The sequence below is a fragment of the Aedes aegypti genome, chromosome 2 (assembly GCF_002204515.2).
Source record: "Aedes aegypti strain LVP_AGWG chromosome 2, AaegL5.0 Primary Assembly, whole genome shotgun sequence".
NCBI classification, from domain to species: domain Eukaryota; kingdom Metazoa; phylum Arthropoda; class Insecta; order Diptera; family Culicidae; genus Aedes; species Aedes aegypti.
In genome coordinates, this window is record NC_035108.1 from 458,673,023 (window position 1) to 458,699,919 (window position 26,897).

At 39.2% G+C, this 26,897-nt stretch overlaps 1 protein-coding gene across 1 annotated transcript in view; it reads left to right on the forward strand.

Moving 5' to 3' along the window:
• LOC5565916 overlaps positions 1-26,897 on the forward strand; it is a 74,904-nt gene that overhangs the window by 28,841 nt on the left and 19,166 nt on the right. The window contains exon 2 of the mRNA XM_001650222.2: positions 26,833-26,891. Coding sequence (XP_001650272.2) covers positions 26,833-26,891 — 59 coding nt within the window. The remainder of the gene's footprint in view (positions 1-26,832; positions 26,892-26,897) is intronic.

Here is a 26,897-nt window from a genome sequence, read left to right on the forward strand (position 1 = left end):
TGGGTTTTAAAACTGTCACTACACGTGGCAAGAACGGAAGAAAGGACGCTTCCCCGGAATGCGAAGTTTCTTCCAAGGGTGAAATGAATAATTGTATCGAAATGAGCAATCAGTTCGATGCTCTAGACAAATTTTCCGAACACCAAATCGAAGCAGCCTCTAGCCCAGGCTCTTTGATTCAAGTGAGGAAGCAAAGAGTGCCGCCTATCGTGGTCAGTTGTTCCGAATTTGGGGGATTTAGGCAGGAGATCTTGAACTCCATTAGGGGAATCAAGGTTTCCTTCCAAATCGCAAAGAAAGGAGACTGTCGCGTTTTGCCGGAAACTCTTAAAGATCGTGAGCTTCTTCTCAAACATCTTGAAGAGAAGAAGCACAAATTTTTTACTTATGACGACAAAACTGAACGTTTGTTCAAAGTTGTCTTGAAAGGTCTCTCAAGTGACTATAAATCACCTGAAGAGATCAAAAATGGAATAAATGATTTACTTGGATTTTCCCCAGTCCAAGTAATCATTATGAAAAAGAGAACCCAATCTGGCATTGTTCGGAAAGGGCTTTCTCAAGAATTTTATTTAGTTCACTTTAAAAAAGAACTAAATAATATTAAAGCTTTAGAAAAAGCAAAACTTTTGTTTGATGTCCGTGTGACATGGGAACATTTCCAGAAACCTGGAGGAAATTACCAGAACCCCACTCAGTGCCGTCGGTGCCAAAAGTGGGGTCATGGTACAAAAAATTGTCGCATGGATGCTAAATGCATGATTTGCGGAGGTTTTTCTCACGCCAAAGACGTCTGTCCAGTGAAGGAAGATACCACCAAATTCATATGTTGTAATTGCGGGGCTAACCATAAGTCCAATTTTTGGAATTGTCCTTCACGCAAAAAGGTCATTGAGGCTCGTGCAAGGCAGATGAAAGATAATATCCGTTACGATAACGGTCGTTTCCGGAATTTGCCTGGTAGAGTATCGAACAATGCTCATTTTTCAGTTAACGATCGCTTGATCATGAATCATACCCATCAGGAAGATCATAATCATGCTCATTCACAAACTAATTTTAATCCGTCGGGTAGCCGTTCGAATCTTTCTATTTCGAATGTATCTACCCACGGTAAATCCTTTGCCGATATCGTAGCAGGAAATTCGAACTCCTCCCCTGTTCGATCCATGGGTACCCATTCTACTTGTTTCAAATCAAATGGAAAAAACCCTACCGCCACAGGTAACTCCGCTTCTTCGTCTACCGGAAATTCCAATGGGAAATCACATGACATGTCTGCCTCTGATTTTAATTTTCTAACTGAACAATTGAATCTAATGATTGATGCAATGTTCAAAGCCACCACTATGACTGAAGCAGTCCAAGTAGGTGTAAAATTTACAAATCAAATTGTTATTGGATTACGTTTTTCTAATGGATCCAAATAATAATTTAAATATTTTAAATTGGAATGCTCGTTCTCTGAATGGTAAAGAGGACGAGCTGTTTAATTTTCTTACGGTTAATAACGTGCATATAGCAGTTATTACCGAAACGTATTTAAAACCTGGATCTAAACTCAGAAGAGATCCTAACTTTTTTGTTTATCGTAATGATCGACTTGATGGGGCATGTGGGGGAGTTGCAATCATCATTCATAGGCGTATAAAACATCAACTGTTTTCATCATTTGAAACTAAAGTTTTTGAAACTTTAGGTGTTTCTGTTGAAACACAGTTTGGTAAATATACTTTTTTTTTTTTTTTTTTTTTTGTTGTGGTAAAATTCAGTTTTATTTACAGGTCATTTCAGGGTACAATACAGTTATTTACAAGTCAAAGACAAACAGTTATTTACACATCGAGATGAAAATTAAGTTGGTTAACATCAATTAAACCGTTAACGTCATTAACGAAGCAGATGTATTTTACAAAAATTTTTAGCATCTCAACTCTTGTTGTTTTCCTTATTCCGGGCAACGCCGGTCGCATCAGGTCTTCGAACGATAACCGTCTCCATCCATCCATCAGCGCGGTTAGCCTCTGTTGTACGACCGTCCATGCCGGGCCGACACGAGCACATTCGCTGAATTTATGCCGGAGCGTTTCGATTTGTTGTCCACCGCAGTGCACGCAAAATTCATTCTCTGCTCTCCGCATCACGAACAGCAGTTTGCGGTGCTCCCACTTCTCGTTTACCAACAGGTATAACTTGGTTCGTTCCGCCGAAGAGAGCTGCTTAACGTGGATGCTACGCCACGCACGTGGCCAGTCAATCGTTGGATGATTTTGTTCCACCTTGGGCAAGTCCGTCTGCGCGACGAAATGCCGATGGATGAGATCGGCGGAGGGGTTTTCTTGGATAGGGGGTGGAATGTGGGAGTAATTTGAAAGGATTATTTTCAGGTCGGGATTATCGATTGAAATTGCTGGGCGGGGATTATCGTGGAAAATAAGGGATTTGTAATAGGGAAGGGAATCGATCTCTTTAAGATGACGATTGATGGCGAGTGGTTTTGCCTTCAACGGTGGCAGATGAAGGTTTAAGCCCCCATGCTCCTTGCTGCGCGCAAGCTGCATCATCGGAACGCGGGCAGGCATTCCTCTCCACAAGAACGCGCCCATCGTGGAGGTGACTTTCGCCGTGTGTACACCTAGTGGTGGTAGCACCGACGAAACGTACCAAAGCTTCGACGTGCCGAACGTATTTAACATAATCACTTTCTCGTGTAAGGTGAGCAAACGCAGCGAGTGTAGCCACATTTGTTGCGCAAACTTCCCCACCAGCGCATTCCAATTTATCGTTGTCATCAGTCGTATGGAGTTTGCGAAACTGATACCCAGAATTTTAACTACATCGGCTGTCTGTAGCCACTGGGTATTTATCGCATTGCCCTCATAAAAACCAACGTTGATTGACACCGTCTTTCGCAAGTTCAAGCGGGCGCCGGCAACAGCCTCGAACCGAGTGAATATTTCATTCATCAGTTCGATCTGCCCGGCTGACGTCACGATGACGCTGATATCGTCGGCGTATGCGACCAACAAATCGTTGCCGCATGCTTGCTCGAGCCTACAAACCAGGGGGTGGAGGTAGAGCACGAACAGATGCATGGACAACGGGTCACCCTGCCGGACCGAACGTTGAATCTCAAACGGGCGTGAGAGACGTCCGTTGATGAGCAGCCGAGAGGTGGATCGACTGGCAATGCGCGAGAGAAGAGCGATGAGATCCCGATTAAAGCCGAGCGAGCACATGGTGTCGAAGAGGAAAGAGTGCCGGACCCGATCGAATGCGTTCTCCAAATCAAAGCTGATAAGCTTGCCGGCGCGCCGGTGGTGACGGAGACTCGCAATCCGATCTTTCAGAGCCAGAGTGGCCTGAAAAATGTTACGCTCCGAATTGGAGCATTTCTGCCCGTCGCTCAGCACGTGGTGGGCTCGCATGACGCACTCTAGCCTGGTCTTGAGAATGCGCGAGAGAAGTTTGTAATCGCTGTTGAGCAGCGAGATGGGTCGATAAGAACGGGCCGTGTTGTCGCCTCCCTTCTTCTTCACCAGCACGATGATGCCCTCCACAAAAGCAGGGGGAAGGTTGCCTGCTAGTGCTTCGTTGAGCAAGAGATTGAGCTCCCGATGGATTACATCGAACATGCGGAGATAAAATTCTCGTGGGATGCCGTCATTGCCGGGAGAACGCCGCGGGGCACTCGCTCTGATGGCAGAAAGTATTTCTCGCGTAACAATTCTAAAGGGCCAATGATCAAATTGTAAACAAATCGGGTTTTGATACCATTCGATAGCATCTCCCAACACCCACAAACTATGCAAACATTGTCAACATAATCATACAACTTACCGTTATAAACTCGGTTTTCAAAACGGCCAATAACCGCTTTTTTCCAAATCATTCATTGGCCCCCGCTCGAAAAGGCCAATGATTGGTTCTCGCTCCATCAAGAAGGCCTACAATCGGAAAATTTCGCAAACTGTCATTGGCCTTAGCATGGTGAGAGGCCAATGACTCTCTCTTGCTCATTCATTGAAAACCGAAAAGGCCTAGCCTTGTGCCAAGCACGCTAATAAAATTCTATTTTGGCCAATAAAAAAGGCCCATGCCTTGATGAAAATCGAAAATGGGCCAAGCATTTAAACTCATCATTTTTTCCACATTTTTGTCAGTTTTCAGAATAAAATCAATTATTAGTGTGTAGTAACAGTAAATCGTCACTCAACTAGCAAGAAATCACATTGATTGATTTGAAATCTGAAAAATAGGAATTGAAAATGTGGTGAATGATATTCAAATCGAATTTTCTCAGAGTCAACGATCTGAGGATTGGCCCTTTAGAATTGTTACGCGAGATTTCTGCTGTGGTGATCTCGTCCGTGCAGGCTTGATTGATGGGATCATCGGGAGGGATCACACGCTCGCATGCAAACCCGTCATCGTTGTTGTCGTCTGCTGCTTCCTCTGTGTACAGACCCGAGAAGAAGTTGAGCAGATTTGCTTCGATCGCTGCTGGCTCGGCAACGGTCTCATTCTCCTCCGTTCGCAACTGGGTGATAACGGTCCTCTTCCTTCGTCTCTCCCCCAACTGAAAAATCGATACGGGTTCTCCCGCCACGTATGTCTCGTTCATACGCATAAACGTGTGCGAGAAATTTCGCTGAAGCGCCAACATTTCGCCTTTCAAGCGATTGATTGTGGCCAACATTTCTGGGTGTTGGTAGTACCCATCGTACGCTAGCCGTAATTCCGCATATAGACGCTGATGTGCGTCATGGAATTCGTCATAGACGATTCGTGATTTGCGTTTGAAGAAGGTTTTGATTTTTGGCTTAGCGTACGAAAGCCACCACTCGATCCACGACCCGTAATTTCTGCGCTGCCGAGTCCAATATTGCCACTGTGTTTGGAACTCGGCAACGTTCTCGTCGGTGAGAAGAGACGGTCGAAGGGACCAGAAACCACGGCCGGGCTCATTTCCTAGCTGGGGGAGGCAGACACGAAGTGTCAGCGCTTTGTGGTCCGTGAACGAACAGACATGCGTATGCGCGGTACGCAAATGCTCCCGCAAACCGCTGCTCACATATATGCGATCGAGGCGCGATTGTGCGTTCCGGCAAACGTAAGTGAAACCGGCATCTCGGGGGCGCAACTTTTCCCACACATCGTGGAGCTGCAACTGTTGCACAGCTGTTTTGAGGGCCGGGCTGGTGTTTGCGCTAGACGAATCGCATGCTCGAAGCACGCAATTGAAATCGCCAGCGAGGATAATGTGTTGAGTGGGATGGCGGAGATAGTAGGCTAGAGTGCCGTTGAAAAAATCCTCCCGTGCTGCGCGCTGTGCAGAGCCGGACGGAGCGTAGAGGTTGCAAATCGTGGTATCGTGCACTCGCAGAGCGATAAGGCGGCTATCCAGGCTTTTCTCGACGTGAGATACCTGAATGTACTCCTTCAGAGCAACAGCTGTTCCTCTTCTCGTGTGGTCTACATTCGTGTATACGACGAAGCCAGGCAAGGAGAGCTGGTCGTTTCCCACTTCTTGCAGACACACAATATCGAGGCTTTGGCTGTGGATGAAGGTGCGCAGCGCCGCTAGTTTCGTGGGATTGGTGATGGTGCCGATGTTGAGGGAAGCGATATTGTAGGATGTGAGAGCCATTACTGTTGTGAATCCTCATCCTGCTCGTCGTCATCGTCTTCTCGGCGTGGCTTTTTGCCGGGTGGTCGGCCTCTGCTTCGCCTGCTGCTCGTGGATGCCGACGATTCATCGGTCTCGTTGCCGTTGCCATTCTTGCTGTGCGATCGCAGCGCATGGATTGGCTTTTTGAACAAGTCCACCACAGCAACATTGGGTTGGGTAGCTTCGGTGGCTTGTTGTGTCGTTCGGTGAGATGACGACGGACCTTGCGCACGATGCTGATGCGGGCTGGGGACGCCGTTAAATCAATCTTGTCGGATTGACTGTTGCTTTTCGTCGCCGGGGCAGACTGTTCGGTCCGACTCGGAAGCTTCGGCAGCTCGGGAAAAGCAACCGGTGAGGCGAGCGATGGCGCGGTAGAAGCTACCGATTTCGTGTTCGGTGGTTTCACACCGGACGATTTTTTCGGTGGCTGACGGATGCCACTTTGCTTCGCTACGTTGGCGTAGCTCTTCTGCACCAGCAGTTTTTTATTCTGGACACATGATATGCCAGAGTGTGCCTGCTCTTTGCAGTGTTTGCATGAGAGCACCTGCCCCTTGTACACCACATACGCTTGCTGCCCATCGATGGTGACCCACGAGTCGATGTTTCGGTTTAGTAGCATACGGGCAGACCATATGCCGAGTGGTATGCCGGCGAACTCGTAGCTCTCTCCCCACGTTAGCTCGTGAACCGAGATCACTTCACCAAACACACGCAAGAACTCCACGATCTTCTCCTTCGTCACGTTTTCGGGTAGGTCATGGACCTTCACTTCGACACTTCCATCCTCGATGGTTATTCGAAGCTTGTGCTTCTTCCCGTCTATTTCCACTTCGTGACGTCCATCGTGTTCTTCAACAATTTTCTGTGCGAGCGTCAGGTCGCCGACCTTGACGAACGCACATTGTTCACCTCTACTACACTGTAGTCTCAACACATCTTCCTTCTTCAGGCCGAGCACTGTGCGGCAAAAGCCGTGCACCTTTTCGAACGACGGCTTCACGGGGAAGTTCGAATAATCGATTCGAAAGGTGTTTTCTCGCCTCATCGCGTAATCACCACACACGCGACGCGGCACAACGGAATATCGATAGAACGATCTGAAAAAAATGCCTGACTAATGAGGAGCGCAGTCGTAAAAACGTCTATGCGTCTCAGAAGCTGAGCGATAACTGACTTTCATAGCTGCCTATTTGCCATTTCAATGCTCTGGGCAGCAAGTTAATTTGCTCCAAACTGACTTGCGTAAATTGACTCGCAATAAGTCAAAATTTTTTGTCATTGGTGACTTTAATGCCAAACATCGGTCATGGAATAATTCTTAAAGTAATTCCAACGGCAGAATTTTATTTGATGAGTGCTCTTCAGGATATTTCTCAATTCAATACCCTGATAGCCCCACATGTTTTTCCTCTTCTAGAAATCCATCTACGATTGATTTGGTCTTAACCGACTCTAGTCATCTTTGTAGCCAACTGATTACTCATGCTGATTTTGATTCTGATCATGTCCCTGTTACATTTCAAATATCCCAAGAAGCGATTCTCAATCCTATCAGCTCCACTTTCAATTATTTACGAGCCGACTGGAATATATATGAAACGTATGTTGACTCCAATCTTGATGTTAACATTTCTTTAGAAACTAAACTTGATATTGACAATGCTCTTGACACTTTAACAAATTCCATTGTTGAAGCCCGGAGCATTGCAATTCCAAAATGTGAAGTAAAATTTGAATCCGTGATTATAGACGATGATCTTAAACTCTTGATCCGTCTTAAAAACGTGAGGAGAAGGCAAATTTCAACGCACTCGCGATCCTGCTATGAAAATTATATGGCAGGATTTGCAGAAAGAAATCAAGAAACGTTTTGCTCAATTAAGAAACAAAAATTTTGAAAATAAAATTTCTCAATTGGACCCTGGCTCTAAGCCCTTTTGGAAATTATCGAAAATCTTGAAAAAACCTCAGAAGCCAATACCGGCATTGAAAGAGGAAAACAAATTATTACTAACTAATTGCGAAAAAGCTCAAAAACTTGCTATGCAGTTTGAAAGTGCGCACAATTTTAATTTAGGACTTACTAGTCCAATTGAAAATCAAGTTACTCAGGACTTCGAAAATATTCTCAATCAAGAGAACATTTTCGAAAAATTCCTGGGAGACTGATTTGGAAGAAGTGAGAACTATTATTAAAAAAATCAAAAATATGAAAGCTCCTGGCGATGATGGAATTTTCTACATCCTCATCAAGAAACTTCCAGAAAGTAGCTTATCATTTTTAGTTGATATATTTAACAAATGTTTTCAATTAGCATATTTTCCTGACAAATGGAAAAATGCTAAGGTTGTTCCAATTTTAAAACCAGACAAAAATCCTGCAGAAGCTTCTAGCTATCGTCCAATCAGTTTGCCTTCCTCCATCAGTAAACTTTTTGAAAAGGTCATTTTGAACAGAATGATGGTCCAAATCAACGAAAATTCAATTTTTGCCAATGAACAGTTCGGATTCCGCCATGGACATTCGACTACTCATCAACTTTTACGTGTAACAAATTTGATCCGTTACAACAAATCTGAAGGCTATTCTACTGGTCTTGCTCTTCTGGACATAGAAAAAGCATTCGACAGTGTTTGACATGAAGGTTTGATCGTAAAATTAAAAAACTTTGATTTTCCAACATACATTGTTAGAATAATTCAAAGTTATCTGTCAAACACTTCAGGTTTTTTTTTAATTTTTTCATTAGTATCATTCCAAACATTACATTCATTTCTTAAATCTAGGTGTTCAGTGTTATTAGACAACACTATCATCCTAATTTGGTAAAACAAATTTAAGATTGTATTTACATTTTGTTAACAACATATTACATTTCATTTGCCGTAGCAGTTCAGATTTTTTACCGGTGAGTTGGTTTCACCTGCTTATAAGAGAAACATAAAACACGTTTTCAATTTACTTAACCTAACTTAACCTAAATATATAACGCATTAATCGTGGCAATAGAAGATTGTAACGATTTTTGCCTGAAATTATTAATTATTTTATTTGACATTTGTTCCAATGTTTCAACATTGGATATTCTATGTAACTCATTGGTACTATACCAGGGAGGAAGCTTCAGAATCATTTTCAAAATTTTATTTTAAATTTTCCGCAGAGCTTTCTTTCTGGTATTACAACAGCTAGTCCATATTGGTACAGCATACAACATGGCTGGCCTGAAAATTTGTTTGAATATCAAAAGCTTGTTTTAAAGATAAAGCTTTGATTTTCTATTAATAAGGGGATAGAGACATTTTACATATTTATTACATTTGGCTTGAATGCCCTCAAAGTGATTTTTGAAAGTTAAATTTTTATTTAGCATGAGCCATAGATACTTAACTTCATCTGACCAATTTATTGAAACCCCTCTCATCGTGACACATGTCTACTTGAAGGTTTCAAATAAAGAGCTTTTGGTTTATGTGGGAATATTATTAGTTGAGTTTTGGAAGCATTAGGAGAAATCTTTCATTTTTGCAAGTATGAAGAAAAAATATTCAAACTTTTTTGCAACCGACTACAAACTTTGTCCTTTGGCGGAGAGGCCTGTGTCATCCGCAAACAAGGATTTTTGACATCCTTGAGGTAACTCAGGTAAGTCAGATGTGAAAATATTTATAATATAATATTTATAATATGTATAATATTTGTCCCAAAATGCTGCCTTGGGGAACACCAGCTCTTACAGGAAGTTCTTCAGATCTGGAGTTCTGATAATTCACCTTAAGTGTACGATTTGAATATTCTGCAAGTAAGGGTCTCGTTTGGTAATTTCTCAAATATTTTTTTTCTTCAGAATATTCCTCAAAAGTCCAGAAGTTTCATTTAATATCATTGCAGCAGTTCTCTCCTACAATAGTTTATCATGTATTTTACTATAAGTTTCATCAGTGATTTTCTGTAGAAATTGCTTGCAGAATTTCTGGATAAATTCTTTGAGGATTTCTTAGGAAAATTGATAGAAGATACTGTTGAAGAGTTCTTGGACTTTAGGAATATGAAGTGTTTCCTGAAGGTTTCCCAATATTACTTATATTACTTATAAGCAGTAGGTAATTTCTGAAGCAATTTGAGTTTAAAATTCGATTTGCGGATTCAAAATATGCCAAAACTGCAACTCTTCTAAACATGTCAATCGGGTCTGCTCATTGCTGTAGAATAGTGCCAAGCTACCGACTGACGGGTGTGTTTAGAAGCGTTTGTTTGTGTTGCATGCCACGTCTGTTGGTGGAAGTAACACCGGCTATAATAGGAGCAAATAAATGCGCGACAACCGCAACGGGCGACGAACTACGCGACTACGACTGCTACAAATACGACGAAACGGCTGTTGGTCTAATTGGGGACCAAAACAACAAGAGTGCAACGAAAATAGACTCGAATGCGGTCGGTCAAAAGTGGAGAGGAAAACATGTCGAGTTCGGGCAAAATACCTACCAATCGATTCGAGTTAAGCTTCTGGCCCGGCAGATGCTCGCTCGGCAATGAATGAATCATGATGGATTGGTTGTTTTGGTGGGATATTTTGTTTTGATCGGTTGAATGCATCCACTCTCTTGGTGGAATAACGAGGTGTGTGACGCTGTGGATCTCTCGTACGAAATATAATTTACGAAGCGTGTCAATAAATGAGGATTGTATTTCCGGAAGACAAATCATGAAACGCATCAGAATCTACTCACTTACATTATTTCACCGAATTTTACAAAATGAATCCCCGGGAACCCAACAGCTTTGAACTCGGTAATTCTCAATACCGAGTCTCGGTACATATTTAACCGAGAATTCAGAAATTCAAATTTATAACCGAGATTCCGGCGAACGTGAACTAGAATCGGTAAACGTGTACCGAGATCTCGGTAATACTTGTATTGAAATCTGGCAAATATCACATTTTAGATTCTCGTCGCATCCATTCACCTAGGCTTCTACGGAGATATTTCCTGAATGTTTTCCGGCAATTTCGTATGAATTCCTGTAGGGGTTAAGTAGATGAAAACCGAATTTAGTACTATGCCATTTAGTTCCAGTAGAGTTTGTATCCTTTGACAGGTACGCGTATTTCGACCTCAACTGTAAGGCCGTCTTCAGTCAAAGGATACAAACTCTAGTGAAATTAAATGGTATAGTACTAAATTCGGGTTTTCATCTACTTATAGGTATTCCACTAAACAGCTCAAATATTTATTATCATTTGTTGGGGTTGTTCTACGAAATGTATTAGAAACTTTTCCATTTATGCCTCAACAAATTCGACCGATGATTTTTCATAAAATTTCTTCAAAGATTTCTTTTAGGATTTTTCTAGCATTTCACCCAGAAGTTACTCCTGCAGACTCCCTTCATGTAGCAAATACTCAAATTACATCATGTAGAAAGTTCTGGAGAAAAGTATGAAAATTCGTAGTATAATATTTGGTGATTTCCATTCCTTGATTATGAATCATTATTACAATGTTGAAGTATTTCCTAGTCCCCTTTTGTGGGATCTAATGTCAAAAAAAAATCTGACTCCCGGTTGCCGATTTTCAATCTAGTAAAATGATCATAATAGTAGACACCTACTAATTAATCTTAGCTTGCGCCCAACTCCAATACAATCCATTCTACCATTTCTCAAAATGCTTCTATATAAGCACCCCAAGTGTTACCGTCAATTAAACCTCTTCCAACGAAGAAAGTAATGAATCATGGCACTAAACGTAAAATCCTGCAGGCCGCTGGCTAAACAAGGCATGATCCGGTAATGGCAAAAACAAACCGGCAATAAATCATCTGCAGATACCATCTCTCGTCAGGTGACGGACTAGGGCGGACATTTGAAAAGCATTTTCTTACTACTAGATACTGGCTGAACAACGCCGGAAACCCATGCACCCATAGTTGGTCAGAAATGTCAAATGCCATCCTCCCCAGAATGTCACGTAACACCGCGTTCAAATACGCATCACGTCGACAACGACCTGTATACATATAGACAACATATAGAATCTATATAGATAGACGACGACAGTAGGGTAAAAACATCGGTTTTGGCCAGCCTAATGAAAGTCATCTCTATGTGGGTTCTGCAAATACGTTAAATGTATACTTTTAGCCTATATTACGTAAATCGAATATCGAAACTAAGCAGTAACAGTTTCTGCTAAATTATAAAGTCAAATTTAGCACTTTAAAAATTCCAACAAAATTCTAACTGGAATCAAATGGTATTGTACTAAAATTGAATTATTACTTACATATCCACTAAAATATCGAAGTTCATCAGGAACTGTTTTTCGCATTGAAAATCGCGTTGGTCAATATAGGCCATGAAAACCGTTTCGGCCATATTTTTAATCACTCTGGTTCCTAACTGGCCAATCACGATTTCTTCTGAGAGTAGCAAAATGGAAATACCCCATTGGTGTAAAGTAATTAAAGCAATGATTTCTATTACTTATTGAATACATTTGGATATTATATGAATGTTGCTTCATGTTGTGAATGTTGTCTGTTAATTACGAAAAGATTCATGTGAATTTGTTTTGTAAAACAGTGTGTAATACTCTATGGCTACAAATGGCGCCACGGCCAAAAACCAGTGCTTCTACCTTAGACGAACTCCGGCGCAAAGACGCTCAACGCCAACCGGCAGCGATATGCGATGCAACGCGAGAACTGAAATCGTTTTACCAAGACGTGATGACGGCGATGTGACGTCGTAGACCGCTTCTGGAAGAATAGATAGATAGAGGTTTGCGCGAATGTACGGGGCATGGCGGGAAAGAGAACTCGCGCGATCCTACAGAGGTATAGCTAGCTATACCTATGTAGTGTGAAACTGTATCAAACAGTAAACATACACACGATTCTCGACAACCGATCATCCCGCAAGTAGATTCCGAAGTACAGTGATGGACGACAGTGTATAAATATATCATATATTGCGATATTTCTTCTGCTCTTGGAAGATTTCGGCTGAGGTGCGAAGGTTTTTAAAAGGTTCAAAAGAGTAGGATCCTGTCGGCTAATCGTGAGGACTGATGGCCAATCTGGTTCTAACATTTGAGCCGAGTTTTTATCAGCTTACCAACATCTTGGCACGACGCTGAATTCGACAAATAATAAAACTTGAAATTGATGAAGGTCCCAGGGATACATTTTAGCTGATAATAGGTTTCCTTTTTGCGACTTGGTCGCATGTTAATGCAAGTATCTGAACATGCTCTATTTTTAATGGAAAGTCTTTTCGAACTAAAATGACTAGAGGACTTTCTCCATAATTAACTCTAAGAAATCATTGCACTCTATTGCTACAAACCTCCAGTAATTTCTAATGGAATTACGCTGAGAATTTTCCTAGGAACTAATCCAACAACTACCGAAAAGCTAGATATTACATATACTTTGCAATTGGATTAAATGGACAAATTGGTGTGAAGTTTTGCGAAAAAGTTACACGTCTTCTCAATGAGAATCGAACTCACGACTCCCTGATCTCTAGTTAGGGCGCGTTACCCCTACGCCATGAGGGGACGCAGAAGTTAACCTGAATTCGATTTCAGCTCATTAATCACGTGGTCCTTTTTCGCAAAGTGCACCTCTTTCGGAATAATTAGATGCCCATCCAAACACAACGCTTTCTATTTATATCCAGATACTAGAACTAGATACTCAAAAACTAGAGATTAACTGCTCTGATATTTTTGAAAACGGCAATGGGTTCAGCAACCCTTAATTAAGTAAATAGAGGTATTTTGATGCTTGAGACAAAAATGTGTTTCGCAGTGCTATCAATGGTAGAGTTTTTGCCGTTATTAGTTTATCGGGATTTCCATGTAACGCCAAAAGATTCCTTCAAGAGTTCCTACGTCGATTTTATGGATACCCTTCAAGCCATTTTTGGATGAATTACTTTATAAGTATTCATCTACGGTGTGTCCCAAGAGTTCGTTCTAGAATTATTTAAGGAAAACTATGGAGATCTCTTCCATGATTGAAATTGTCTTTACATAGTGAATATTATAAATGAACCCAAAATAAACTCGGATATTTTTGCAATCAATCCTTTATTTATAAGAGCTGTCAACATGTCACTAATTAACTTGACTAATCGACTAGGAATTAACTAAGTAAGGTGAGATACATTCTTCTATGTTTTAAGCTTCGGTTCATCCTTACCTTAAAATGTTTTGCTCTAGAGAAATCTTCATTTTTATGGAGAAAAAAATCGAAAGATTAGGAATTTAAATATTTTAAATTAGAGTAAAAAACTTCTGTGGTACTTTGATAAATTACTATGATATCTGGGATTTTTGTCGGTCAAATTGTCTGAAATTTTGAAATGCATTGTCTGTCTCGGTAGTAAAATGCACTAAAGGGGCATAATTTTGATAAGTATGGGTTTAGTAGTATTCAAAACAAACCCTTGTCAAAGTGAATCAAAAGTGCCAAGAATAAGATCTGTCCTATTAGCATAATTGAAAACCGGGACAACTTTGAATATTATACCGGGGAAAAAGCGGAAATTTTAAAATGAAAATTTGGTTTTGACAGGATTCGATAGCATCTCACCGTAATTCCGTCGAATTTCAACAGATTCTGGTGAATTTTTACCGAATACTATAAAAAATTCCCGTACTCCGTTAATTTATTTTACCGAACTGTTCAGCTGTTGAGATTTCACAAGGATCCGTAAAATAATTTAAGTGTGAACATAATCATAAATCATACCGTTATAAACCCGATTTTTAAAAAGGCCATTAATTGCTTTTTTTACAAATTTTTAAAATTTATAGGTCCCCTGCATGGACAATGATAGGATCTATTTCTTCAAGAGGGCTTAACAATCGAAAATTTTCGTAAACTTTCATTAGCCTTAGCATGGAGAGAGGCCAATGACTCTCTCTTGCTCATTCGTTGAAAACCAAAAGGTCCTAGCCTTGGCCCAAGGCACGTTAACAAATTGCAAGATGGCCTGTAAAAAAGGCCAATGCCAATGGGCCAAGCATTTCAACTTATTTTATTTCTACATTTGTAGCAGTTTTCAGAAAAAAAAATCGATTATTAAGGACATATAGGAAGGAATCCCTGTCATGGCAGTGAAGATGGCTTCCTCACATATACAAACACATTTCTGGAAGTCCACATTATTTTTCAAATTGATTCACTTACCTACATTAAATCCACTCCCAAATTGCTAACGAGACATCAGAACACTATTGCCGAATTTTACCACTTTCGCTAAACGTAGAACCTCCAACACAGTTTACTTTCACTACTTGTTAATTTAAGAACAATTACTAGTTAATTTCTGATGCAAACAACTTAAAATTTCACTAAACCGTGCTAAAAACAATCACTCGATCACAGCATTTCGCTTTTTTTTTATTTTTCTAATTTTACGCTGACTGCTCGCTTGCAGGGCTGTCAGATATGTTGATGATTACGTACGACATCAGACAATCTTATTTAGTCGTAGGGGGAAAGATTCAAATTGAAGTAGTGATTACTGGCAACAACGTCTTATCAATTATAATTTCACTATTACCAACAAATAGGAGAATATTTTTTGTGTACCACTACTTTTATACAGTTTTTAGTGGATTCAAAGGAGTTTCACCTTAACGTGTAGTAATAGTAAATCGTCACTCGACGAGCACGAAATCCCATTGATTGATTTGAATATTTAGAAATAGGAATTGAAAATGTGGTGAACAATATTCACATCGAATTTTCTCAGAATCAACGATCTGAGTATTGGCCCTTTTGAAATGTTACTCGAGATATTGTGGATTCAGTTATCGATCGATAGATCCGTACGTTGATTAGGCAGTATATGAGCACATTTAAGCATCCTGTATTTTGCCTGAGTTGGTAGCAAAGCCCACAGCTTTCAACCAACCCTTCTCCAATAGAGAAGTTAAGAAAAATACAGGACGCTTTGTTTCTTACTTGTTTGCCGATGGCCCACTTTTCACCATCAAATTAATTTAAAACTTGTCCCTCTCTTGCGACGCCTATCTACCTACTCATTTCATCATATATGCTAAAATCTTCTACAGATTTTCTTTAACTTTGAGTCGCATGACGAATGTAGCGATAACAAAAAGCAATATAAAACAATCACGATCGATACCTTAGAGACATCTCTGGAGAAATAGCTGATTAAATTGTTGAACATGTCCTTAACGGAAGAGTATGAGTAAGTATTAGGAAAATCGATGAAAGAACCAATGGGTGACTTCTTGGAGGACATGGGACTTTGTTGAGATTTTTTTGTAAGAATCTTTCGAAGAATTCCTGGTCGACTCTCTAAAGTAATTGGTTATGAAAGGCGTCTTGCGGAATTTTTATGGAAGCTTTTATCTCCTGCTTCCAGTTTGGAAAAATCTGGAAAACCTGGAATTCTCAGGGAATATCATTTAATCTGGAAAAAACCTGCAATTCTCAGGGAATTCCGATCACAATCATGGAAATTATTTTTAATCATTATAATACATGGTTAAAATTTAAAGATTAAAAAAATGAATTCTATCTCTATCTATTTCGCTATTCAACACTATTCAATATTGTTCATCCTGTTTTCTTTTTTGAGATGTTTATTCAGTATAGAACATATTTAGGCAAGGAAGCAAAACTTTAGATTGTCAAGTTGGTAAAGGCAAGTACAGTTCCTAGGTACGAAAAAAGCCTGTCTCAGATAAACAGGTCTCTTTTTAGAATCTTGGTCAGTATCAAAGCAAGCATCTGATTTTTTTTTTTAGGTTTTCATTTAAAATGGTCTCTAGAGTCACTTTTTTGTCTTGAATTTTAGAGACTCCAGAGAAAGTTTCAGAGACTTACGCGACTATTCCATAAGTTCCGAATAATATTTTTCTCTGATCTCATGAAACGCTTATGCAATTCTAGTGATTTCTCCAGAGATTCCTTTTGGAATATTTCCAGGTACTCGTTCAGAGATGCCAGCAGCATTTTTTTAAGGAATGCTTAGAAGAATTCTAAGGAATTTGGTCCTACAGGCGTTCCTCTATAATAATTAATTCTTGAGCTTTTAAATTTTTCCCAAAAATGTACAATAATTCCTACAATTTCCTAGATTCTTTTTTCATTTTTCATAAGGATTCATAAAAAAACATCCACGATAACTCTCAGAAATTGCTCAAAAAATCTTTCGGACATAATTCTTTGAAACATATACTAATGTTATCCAAAAATTCCTAAATAAATCCGAGGGATTTCCATTAAACTTTTCAAATAAAATTTCCTAACCTCCAAGAATTCTTCAAAACTTCAAACAAGTTTCCACACCAACCAGTACTATAGCAATTATTACAGTTGTTGCTCCAATCATTCATACATAAATTTCTTCAGGGACTCTGTCCAAATTTCTTCAAAAAGTTTTGTAGGACATTATTTAGAAAAACGAAATTTTGTACAGTTCTTTTAGATAAATTGCTTAGAAAATATTCATAAAGAATTCAGGAGTTCTATTAGAGATAGATCCTCGAAGGAATTCGTCAAAGCATACTTAGAACTCAACAAGGATATTCTTTAGAAATTCGACGCAAATTTTTGTTTTTCAAAGTTTTCTACAAATAAAAAAGTTTTCTACAAATAAACTGTATAAATGACTGGAATTTTGTTGAAAGACTTCAGTAATTTTCTACAGAGACCCTTATTTGAAAGCATGCTTTCTCTAAACTACACGGGTAGAAATCAGAATCTAAAAACAAGATTATGAACCATGATTCCAGCGTGTTTTCATCTTATGAAAATACACCATGATTTGGACTCATGATATCATGAGTCAGATTGCCGTAACGCAACACACGTGTTTGGTTTTTGTAACTGGTTGCTCGGAATCATAATTCAAATGCCAAAAAAGCTGAGTCGCGCATCCGACAAAATAAAAAAAAACATACACTGAAAATCGAACCAGGAACCTTCCGATTGAGAGCCGCGTACTACACAACTCAACCACTTCGTCATCTTGAATTATAGAAGATCGATACGAATTACTTGAAGCAAAGTGCACCCTTAGTGTTTTCACCCTGGATGTTACGCTTATGAAGAATCATGATTATGCCTCCAGGAACCATGATTTGTGATCCTGATATTATGACCTAACCATTTTATGAATTTCATGATTTGTAAATCATAATTTGGGGATCAGTTTTTTATCCGTGTATGTACTGCAATTAATTATATGTTATTTTCTTGATCGTTTCTGTATAGAAATTTCCCACGCATCCAGATAGGCGATTACTTTTCTTGTCAATAGAATCTGCTCGTGCGACCAGTGTTACAACTTCCTCATAGATTTTTGTCCCGCAATGGCGATCGTCAACGGTTCAAAATGATCGCTATCGAAAATCACTCACTAGTTGACCGAGAGCCTTGGAACATTAAAAAAATAAATAAATAAAAAAGCGCAGGAATTTGGAATTTTTGTAGATGTTCTAAATGGGAATGTTAGAGGAAGTCCTAGGGAAATCGATGAAAAAATCAATGGACAAATTTTTCGAAAACTTGAGATTTCCTTCAAAAATGAAACTGAAACGGTCTTCGAAAGGAATCCTGATGGAATCTCCGCAGTGATCATTTTCAGATAAATTCCAGGTTGTAAAAACGAAATTCTTGGAAGAACCAAACTTATGAAGAAATCACAAAAAAAACCTCCTGAACAGATCTTCGGAACGCCTTCCAAAGAAACATTCTGGGTACGTCGCTGATGTCCATATACATGAATCCAATTTTAAAGGAAAAGATTTTATCTCTTAAGTTCGAATAGAGCGAACTAGTTTAATTGAAAATACATTTTAAATTATGTACAAATTAACTATTCGTCAATCATTTATGTATTTTGGAGAATTGAACCAGAAAATATTTTGAAACGCTTGGAAAAACCTGTAATTATCAGGGAATTTCATTTCTATAAATGAGCAGACACTCTGAAATGGTTCCTGCATCTTCTTCCAATATCTTCTCACCACGAGACACAAATAAAAAATGCAAAACTTTTTTAAAGTAAGAGTAGTACAACTCCTCCTCATTCATGGGTCGCATCATCGACCTAAGATGACTTACAGATCTCTTTCCTCCCTCACTAATCAACGCCCTTCCCGTGGAGATGCAGAGCTATTCTAGGTCTCTAGAAGCAACACACATTACACATTAACATTCCTGCCCCATCCCAACTGTATGTAAGGACTTGGTCGGCGCCGTTGTTGAACAACAGTATTAGAACTGCTCAAATTTGCAATTCTAGAGTAAGCGGAAAATCCCATCATTTATTCGGATCGAAGTGCAGTTTCGAATAAATATGAACCCTGGAGTGAGCTTTGAACTTATAGTTTATTTCGTGTCAAATGTACAAAAGTCATCTTAACTCTACAGGTTACACTATTGATGTATAATTATCAGAAGCGTCGCGTGACCTAATTATCCACCTGTGCATCGCTTACTTAACTTTATCTTTTTTTTTTTGTCATGTCATGCCAAGTTTTTCGTAAGAAGAGCGTAATCATCATTCTGGAATATGTATTTTTACTTAGCCTTTCAATAGAATCAAAACATTGCATATTTTCATTAATAATCGGGCTGTTCAGTTAAATTTATCAATAGAGTTGTATATGGGTATTTAGCTTTTATATATTCTGAATCTACATTAAAAATTGAAACAGAACTCATAGTTTCAACATTTTCCGTGCCCTGGAACTATTTCAAATTAGTATGGAAATCTTTTTTGATCTCCTTGGCAAATTTTACTACGGTAGGAGCTGTCGGGATGAGATGTCATTAAGCCTCAAATTTGAGGTTGAAATCTGTAAATGGTCAATCATTTACAATATCAAAATTAAGATATCGGGCACTGGTTTCTAACTAATCTTGTAATTCAAAACTGTGACTAATGGTCACCAAATCTTTACATAGGAATGAACCAAAACAGTTAGTATCGTGTAAAATACTCGATTTTTATTGTACGTACTTAATGACCCAGCACAAATTTCATAGAACAAAGTCGCTCAGTAATAACGCGATTTGTGCAAAACTCATGAAGAGCTTCCAGAAATGTAACACCAAAAGTTTATTCACAAATTTCATAACGCCAAAAATGGCCATTTTCAACACCCACCCACCCCGTCATAACGCATTTTGTAAGAATATTTTCCGAATTTTGTATGACTTGTAACAACTTGAAGATACCCACCCACCCCTTCAGCGTTATGAAATATGTGAGTGGGCCCCAACAACAAACAGGTAGCGAAAAAAATCGTTCTAAATCCTACATCTACTTTTGATAATTAAAGGAATGAAATGTGTGAAAATCAGATTTTTATCTGCATTAGTGTCGAAATGGCAGTCTTGTAAAGTCGTTCCTATACTTTCTGGGACAAACTATATGCAAAAGTGAGGTTAGTTTAGGTTATCTTCCACTGCCTGAGACACACCTGCGCTTCACGCGTGGTGATGCCGATTGCTGACGGCGCGAAGGCAAAAAGAGAGCAAGCAGAAGGAATCTCTCTCGTGGATTGACTTCTCTCTTGTCATTCCCATCTGCGTTCTCACACTGATCGACTTGGTTGGTTGCTTGCTATAGCAAGATGTGCACTGGCCGGAGTTGACGCTTTGGCTACTCACACACTGGCATTTATAGTTCGAAAAGCTCTCTACCACATTGGCAGCATTGCGTGTACGATACCGGGCAGCCCGTTTCCCGATGAAAGTGCACACGTTGGGTTTCTCGTCACAGCCAGCAACGTGTAGCGTGGGATAAAGTGTCACGCAGCAATGCGCGAGGAAAACAAAGTACTAAGATCGCGCGTCGCCACAAAATGCATATTTCATTTAATTTGCAATTTTAACAACTATTTTGATGAATGTATATTACGTAGCAAACTATTGATAACAGTGATACTTCTAATGGTTGTTAAGTGAATGAATTATTAATTTGTCATTGATAAGTAGTACATATTGTTGGTGGTCTGGATGAACGAGATGCCACCTGTGCAGTGCACATGCTGACGCGACGCCTGTAAAACTGAAATGATGCTGAGTGGAAATTTCCATATCCCTTTTAAGTCCAGTGCAAAGATGGAAAAAAGTCAACTCTAGCGACAAACAACACAGTATTTGAGCAGTCTAAGAGGGCCGTTTGTCTTGAGGACGCATGATTTCAACACTTCACTCGTCTAATGCATCACAAATATATGAATGATCCGATGTACTGGTTGTCGCGGGACAAACAGTTTGTCTGACATTGTAACAACTCACGATTAACTTGAATCAGAACACATTTTGACCATTTTTTGAAGCTCACTTCATGACCCATTGATTATGGAACCAGATAACGCTTACCAAAAGGCAAATCACGAAATAAAAGCTTAACAACCCAACTAACCAGTAAGCACGATAATGCGGCACGGTAACAGCATTATATGCGCATATAGGGTAACCATTTGATGCATGTCAGTTTTATATACGCATATAATGCTATTATAATGCCAGAAAAGGCGAAATAACGTGCCATTATAGTGCCAAGATATAACCGTGCTTCTCTGCACCACTAATGCTGATATAAGACCACGTAAGAAACGTCAGTTGATTTCGCCAGGTTTTTAGGTGGAATATTTTAGGCTTTCGCGTACGCAGCCGCCAGAGAGCTTTCGCGTATGCGGCCAAGCAACTGGTACACGAGGTAAATAAATGAATGAATGAAAACGGAAACCTCTAAATAGTATGCAAAAAATGTAATAAGATGATTTAGATAGTACTTCTCTGTATCAGACATATTCGTTTTGGTAGTTTTCATCCTTTTGAGGACTTGCAATTGCCATATTTTGATCCTCGTTTTATGATGATGAAATTCCTCATTTTGCGTCTCGAACCTGCGACACCCGTATTGTTGAGTTGTTGTCCTGCTCCTTTGCTCCTACGGCCACATAAGATGAATAGTATTGGAAAGAAAAGTGACCAATTTAAACCATCACTTTTCCTCGTCATAAAACCTGCAATTGTAGTAGTGAGAAGATTTATGTTTGACTCCCTCTTACCACTATATGCAAACACAAAGCACGTGGTATATCTGTCAAAACACTGGATGGCATTTAAACATGCCCTGTATTCGAATATAAAGCCAATATAGTGCTTATTTAATGCCTGTATGCATCAAGCTTAAAAGCATTAATGATGCTGTAATAGGGTTTCTATGCAGCGGAAGTGCTGTTATAAGGTGTTTAAGCATTTGTGCTGCTATTATAATGCATGTACGCATCTATGATGCTGATCAAGGGCTTATTATTAGTGCTTATGGTTACTTGGGAATCTTCAAAAAAATAAAACTTAAGCTTAAGCGAACAATTCATCGCTCTCTAACAGGTCGAACGATGCATTATTCACGGAGCGTATTTTGTTGTGATTGCTTAGCGACAAAGGATGTATCGTTGTTGCTATGATCGCATGATAAAGAACAACTGCGATGCTCTTTGGATTTTATCATGATCACTAGATTTCCATCGTTGGTCCAGGGATTTACAAACGTATTATTGATTTTACTTGGAAATTTGTTGGTAGTGTATTCGTCCTTGAAGGGGCTAAATTTTATTTGTTTTATGCTTATATACTATGTCCCTTTCGAACCTGGTAGAACTCCTAAATTATCGTTGTGTTCATTGTTTTTCTCCGCCAGATCCGAAGAGCCTCTTCAAATAAGACGAGGTGCCAAGTGATAAAATTGCGCAACATTTGTAACGCTTAAGGCTCAAGAATCCTTCATCCAATCATCAGCAATCATCAAAACTTAAAAACCAGTTTTTTCGATCAAATTTAAATAAACTTTCATGAAAATCTATCATCGCATTACAAATAGCAAGGGCAATACAATGATAGATTTTAATGAACATTGCTTTGATTTTGAGCAAAAAAACTAGGTTTGAAAATTTGTAAAATGATCATGGTTATTTTCCTCTTAAAGGATCTAATCGTATAATTTCTGAAGGATAAACAGAGATAAAATCTTAACCTATGCTTTCTTATGCGCATTCGGCTCACGCGTGGGCGTGTTTTCTTATCTCGAGCGCAGACCTAAATGCCTATTCGTTCCTAGACGGATGATGCAATTGCGTTATGTAAATGTGATCCTTTTTATCGGAGTTTGCTTTTCATTTCATCTACTCGTCTTTGGTATCGACGTCGAGCAGGTCTCGACAGGCTGTTAGAATTTTACTGATTTTATGATTTCAACCGCTGCTAATTATCTCGCTGCGATAAAAGCTCTCAGTTAATAACTGTGGAAGTGCTCTTTGGACACTAAGCTGAGAAGCAGACTTTGTCCCAGTGAGGACGTGAAGAAGAAAACAAGAAGCGGCTGTGGGTGCTGAAACCTTGTCCATCACTGTTCGGTCGCTAGATGGGAAGCGATATATGCTCGGCGTTGTGTACTCTATCCATATCCATTCTGTGCGGCACCATGCGGCGCGGCTTAGCGTAGTGTAGTCAGTCAGCTCGGTTCTTCGATGCTGTTCGAGAGCACGAGATAGGGAAAGGCTCGTCGTTCGTGAGGCTTTGCACGTATGAAGACTTTGATGGGAAAAGTAATGCTGATGCTTCCCAAAAGGGTGAGAAAGAGACAGACAGACAGAAATTTGTTCGATCGCAGGCGGGTGGAGGCGGATTGAGTCATGATAGAAAATTTTCCACACTCTTGTAAGGGCACACTTCGCGTGGTGGACTGTCGATTCCCTTTGTTTTGGATGCGAGGAAAGGGCAGTTCTGGAGGAAGCAGTCGATGCGGGATACCGTTAACCCGAATGTAAATCATTGTAATGGGTGGTTTGCGCTGAGGAGGAATAATTGTAACCGATCATAATTTGAAGTTGACGAGTGGTATAATATGTCTCATCACTTTCAAATTTACAAGTGTTCAATCAGTTGACATTGATATAGAATCGTTTCAAGTATCATGCATTAGTTCAACTACTTATCTTAAAATTACATAATGCTGTTAGTAGAATTCCTATAAACAAATGAAAATAACGATTTTAGTATCATACCATTCAATTCTACTAGAGTTTGTAGCCTTTGACAGATACGCGTAATGTCCATTGAGTTCGCTCTAAAAAAAATCCCCAGGAATTCTCCCAAGGCTTCCTTCAGGGATTTCCTTTAGAATTTGTTCAAGTAATTCCTCCACCTGTTTCTTCCTGTGTTATTCCAAAGTTTTTGAAGAAATAGGGATTTTTAAATTGAAAATTGGAAGAAATCATACACGACTTTCTCCAGAACTTATTACGCAAAATTTCCAGCAATTTTTCCATCCACGGGCATTTCCTTAAACAAAATTTCTGGTGGAAGAATTATTTAGGAATTTGTGCAGAAATTCTACACGGGATTATTTCGGGAAATCTTCTTTATGGTCTCTAAAGTCATTTCATCCCTTTTTCTCACTGTAGTGAATTCTTTAGGATCCAGGGATTCCTACGAGACTATTCTAAACTTTCTTAAGGAATTCCTTCCAGTGGAGATTTCCCAATCTCAAATACTTGTTCAACGAATAGTTGGAGAATTTTCCAGATATTTGTTCAGGGATACATTCAGAGACTCCTCCAGATTCCTGATGCATCCCAGGTACTAGCGGTGAAATTCCTCTAGTGATTTACCAAAGTTTGTTTAGACGAATTTCCTCCAGAATTTGCTCCAGAAAATCCGTTAGTCCACTGATATCTCCAGTAGAATAGTGATTGATCCTTCAATCTTGTTGCTTGCTCCCGCGGGGGCGGGCAATCATTTGTCCAGTAATTTTTACTGGAAGAGCACCGAAAGTTCTCTTTGAGATTCTCTTATTATTTCTTTCAGACATTCATCGATTAATTATGTTTTCTGTTTGGCGATAAGCTTTGACATTACGCATTACATCTCTGGAGCAATTTCTAAAGGTATCCTTAGAGTAAAATTTGCTGGTTAAATTTTTGGAGCAGTCCTAAAACAATACCTTGGATATTTTCCCACACTCTTCCCTTAGTTACGCCAATGAGGAATTTCCTCGAAAGTTCTTAGAACAATCGCTGGATCAATTCCTGAAGGCATTTTGGGAGTAATACTTTTAACACCTGAATTCTGTTGAAACTTCTGGAACAAATCATGAAAAATAATCGGCGTTGTAGCGGAAACAAAGTGGACTGTATTCGAAATTCGGCTCAATACGGAAGAGGAAAATAAAACGCGGCCATCCGCTTGAGCTTCTCTACTAATAACTAATTTTATTTGGAATTCAGTGGTATGTGTGACATAAATGTGTTATGCACTGAACGAAAAGCAATTTTAATTCACAAAACAGGCGTAATGTCAAAAAAATTCTTAAAATAGCCTCTGGTGAATGTTTATTACTATTTTGGAACATTACCTGTTCGCTATTTGGTCCCATTTTAGTTCCTGATAAGTCTAATTTGGATCTCTTTTTCAAAACACTTAAACTTTACCAGCCAGGTATTTTGTATGATACTTTTTCAATCATTATTCCAGCAATTTTTACCTTTCAGATTTTACGAATCTAGAAGTTCCTTCAGAGATCCCTCCACGAGTTCTCTGCTGCAGGAATTTTTTAGGTATCCCTTAGAATTTTCATCGGAGATTATTATATTTAGAATTTGTTTTCGGGGATTATCCTTACCCTGGCCCTGGCCACGATCACAGGGTTTGACGGTGCCAAAGTAGAAGGTGCACCATAATAATACCCGTCTGTGAAACATATCACCTTCCCAATACTTTGGCACACCTCTAACGGTTCATGATTTATCATGAAACGGCTGGATTCAGGCGGAGGATCTGTTAATATGTTTCGGCATATTATCAAGTCCTCTTCGAACGGAGGGACCGCCAGGGCTCATTAGTTACTTATAAACCAGTGCTGGTTGTTGATGGTTCAGTTCGTTTACCACGAGCTGTAGCATCCTTTGTACTAATCAGTAATGGTTGTTAAGTTTCGAAGCTAACGTGTGATCAATCGTTTTATAATGCAACATAAGAATGGGTGTTTGGTGGAACTGCGCGTAACACTTGTTGCTATTAAATTTAGTGATTGTGTTGGTGCTAATGGTGTGTTTATAATAAAATCTATGGTGATGAAAATTTGAAAATTAAATTGGAAGTGATTCTGATAGTTTTGTTAGAAATATAATAATGATCATGCATAATGATGTGAACTCTACTAATTTAATAAAGGCCATAATACATTTTGCAATCATTTCTCTGAATATAAACATTATTGCATAGTTCTTCAAACATGCATGATAAAAGTGTTAATAATGACAGCGAGTGCAGAAAAATGGATCGAAGTGATTTTGTTGTACTGTAACTTTGTTGATAGTGCTAAATTGTAGTTTGAATAGTAATGACTTTACAGCAACAAAAATAATGAAACATTTAAATTGAATATTTTTAATTACTTAGTAATGCTAACAGATGGTAAATGCTAATAACAATGAATTTATATGAAAATGGTGTGATGTGTAAAGTGATATAATGGAAAGTATATCTGAAGTGTATTACGAAAGTTGATGAGTGATAATTGGTGAAATACGTGATAGTGTCGAAAATAAAAGTGACGATAGTGAATAATGAAATGAAATGGGGAATGAGGACCTTTTAATAAAACTATTTCGTTCTTCACTTTAACCACTCTAGTAGCATTTCGGGCCTTATCATAGTTTGATAGTAGTCTAAAGTACTAGACTGCAAAACTACGGTAAGGGCTGATTGCTGCTAGGGTACACAGTGACCATTTGAGCAACATTGCTTAGGAACGTCTGTGTGATGAACGCAATAGAGGCTTATAAAAGCAAATGCTGGGAAGGAGCTTAGGGCAGATTAAGAGTGCCAGTACTACCCCTATCGCTACCAAAAAAAAAAAAAAAAAAATTTGTTTTCGGGGATTATCCCGGATTTTTAGCAAGCTTAGCGATTCATTTAGATTCATTTGTTAGCTTCAGACAAGCTCTCGATCGATACTGTTGATAATCTGCGATGAAAAGCTATTGTACATTTACTAAACGATATTTCATTGAAATAGGTAGTTAACTACTGCAGCAAACACTCCTCTAATTTTTAACTTTCTTATTTACAGAACCGTCCCGGAGTCACAAGAAGAAGAAAAGCAAGGACAAGGACCGAGATCGAGAAAAAGTAATT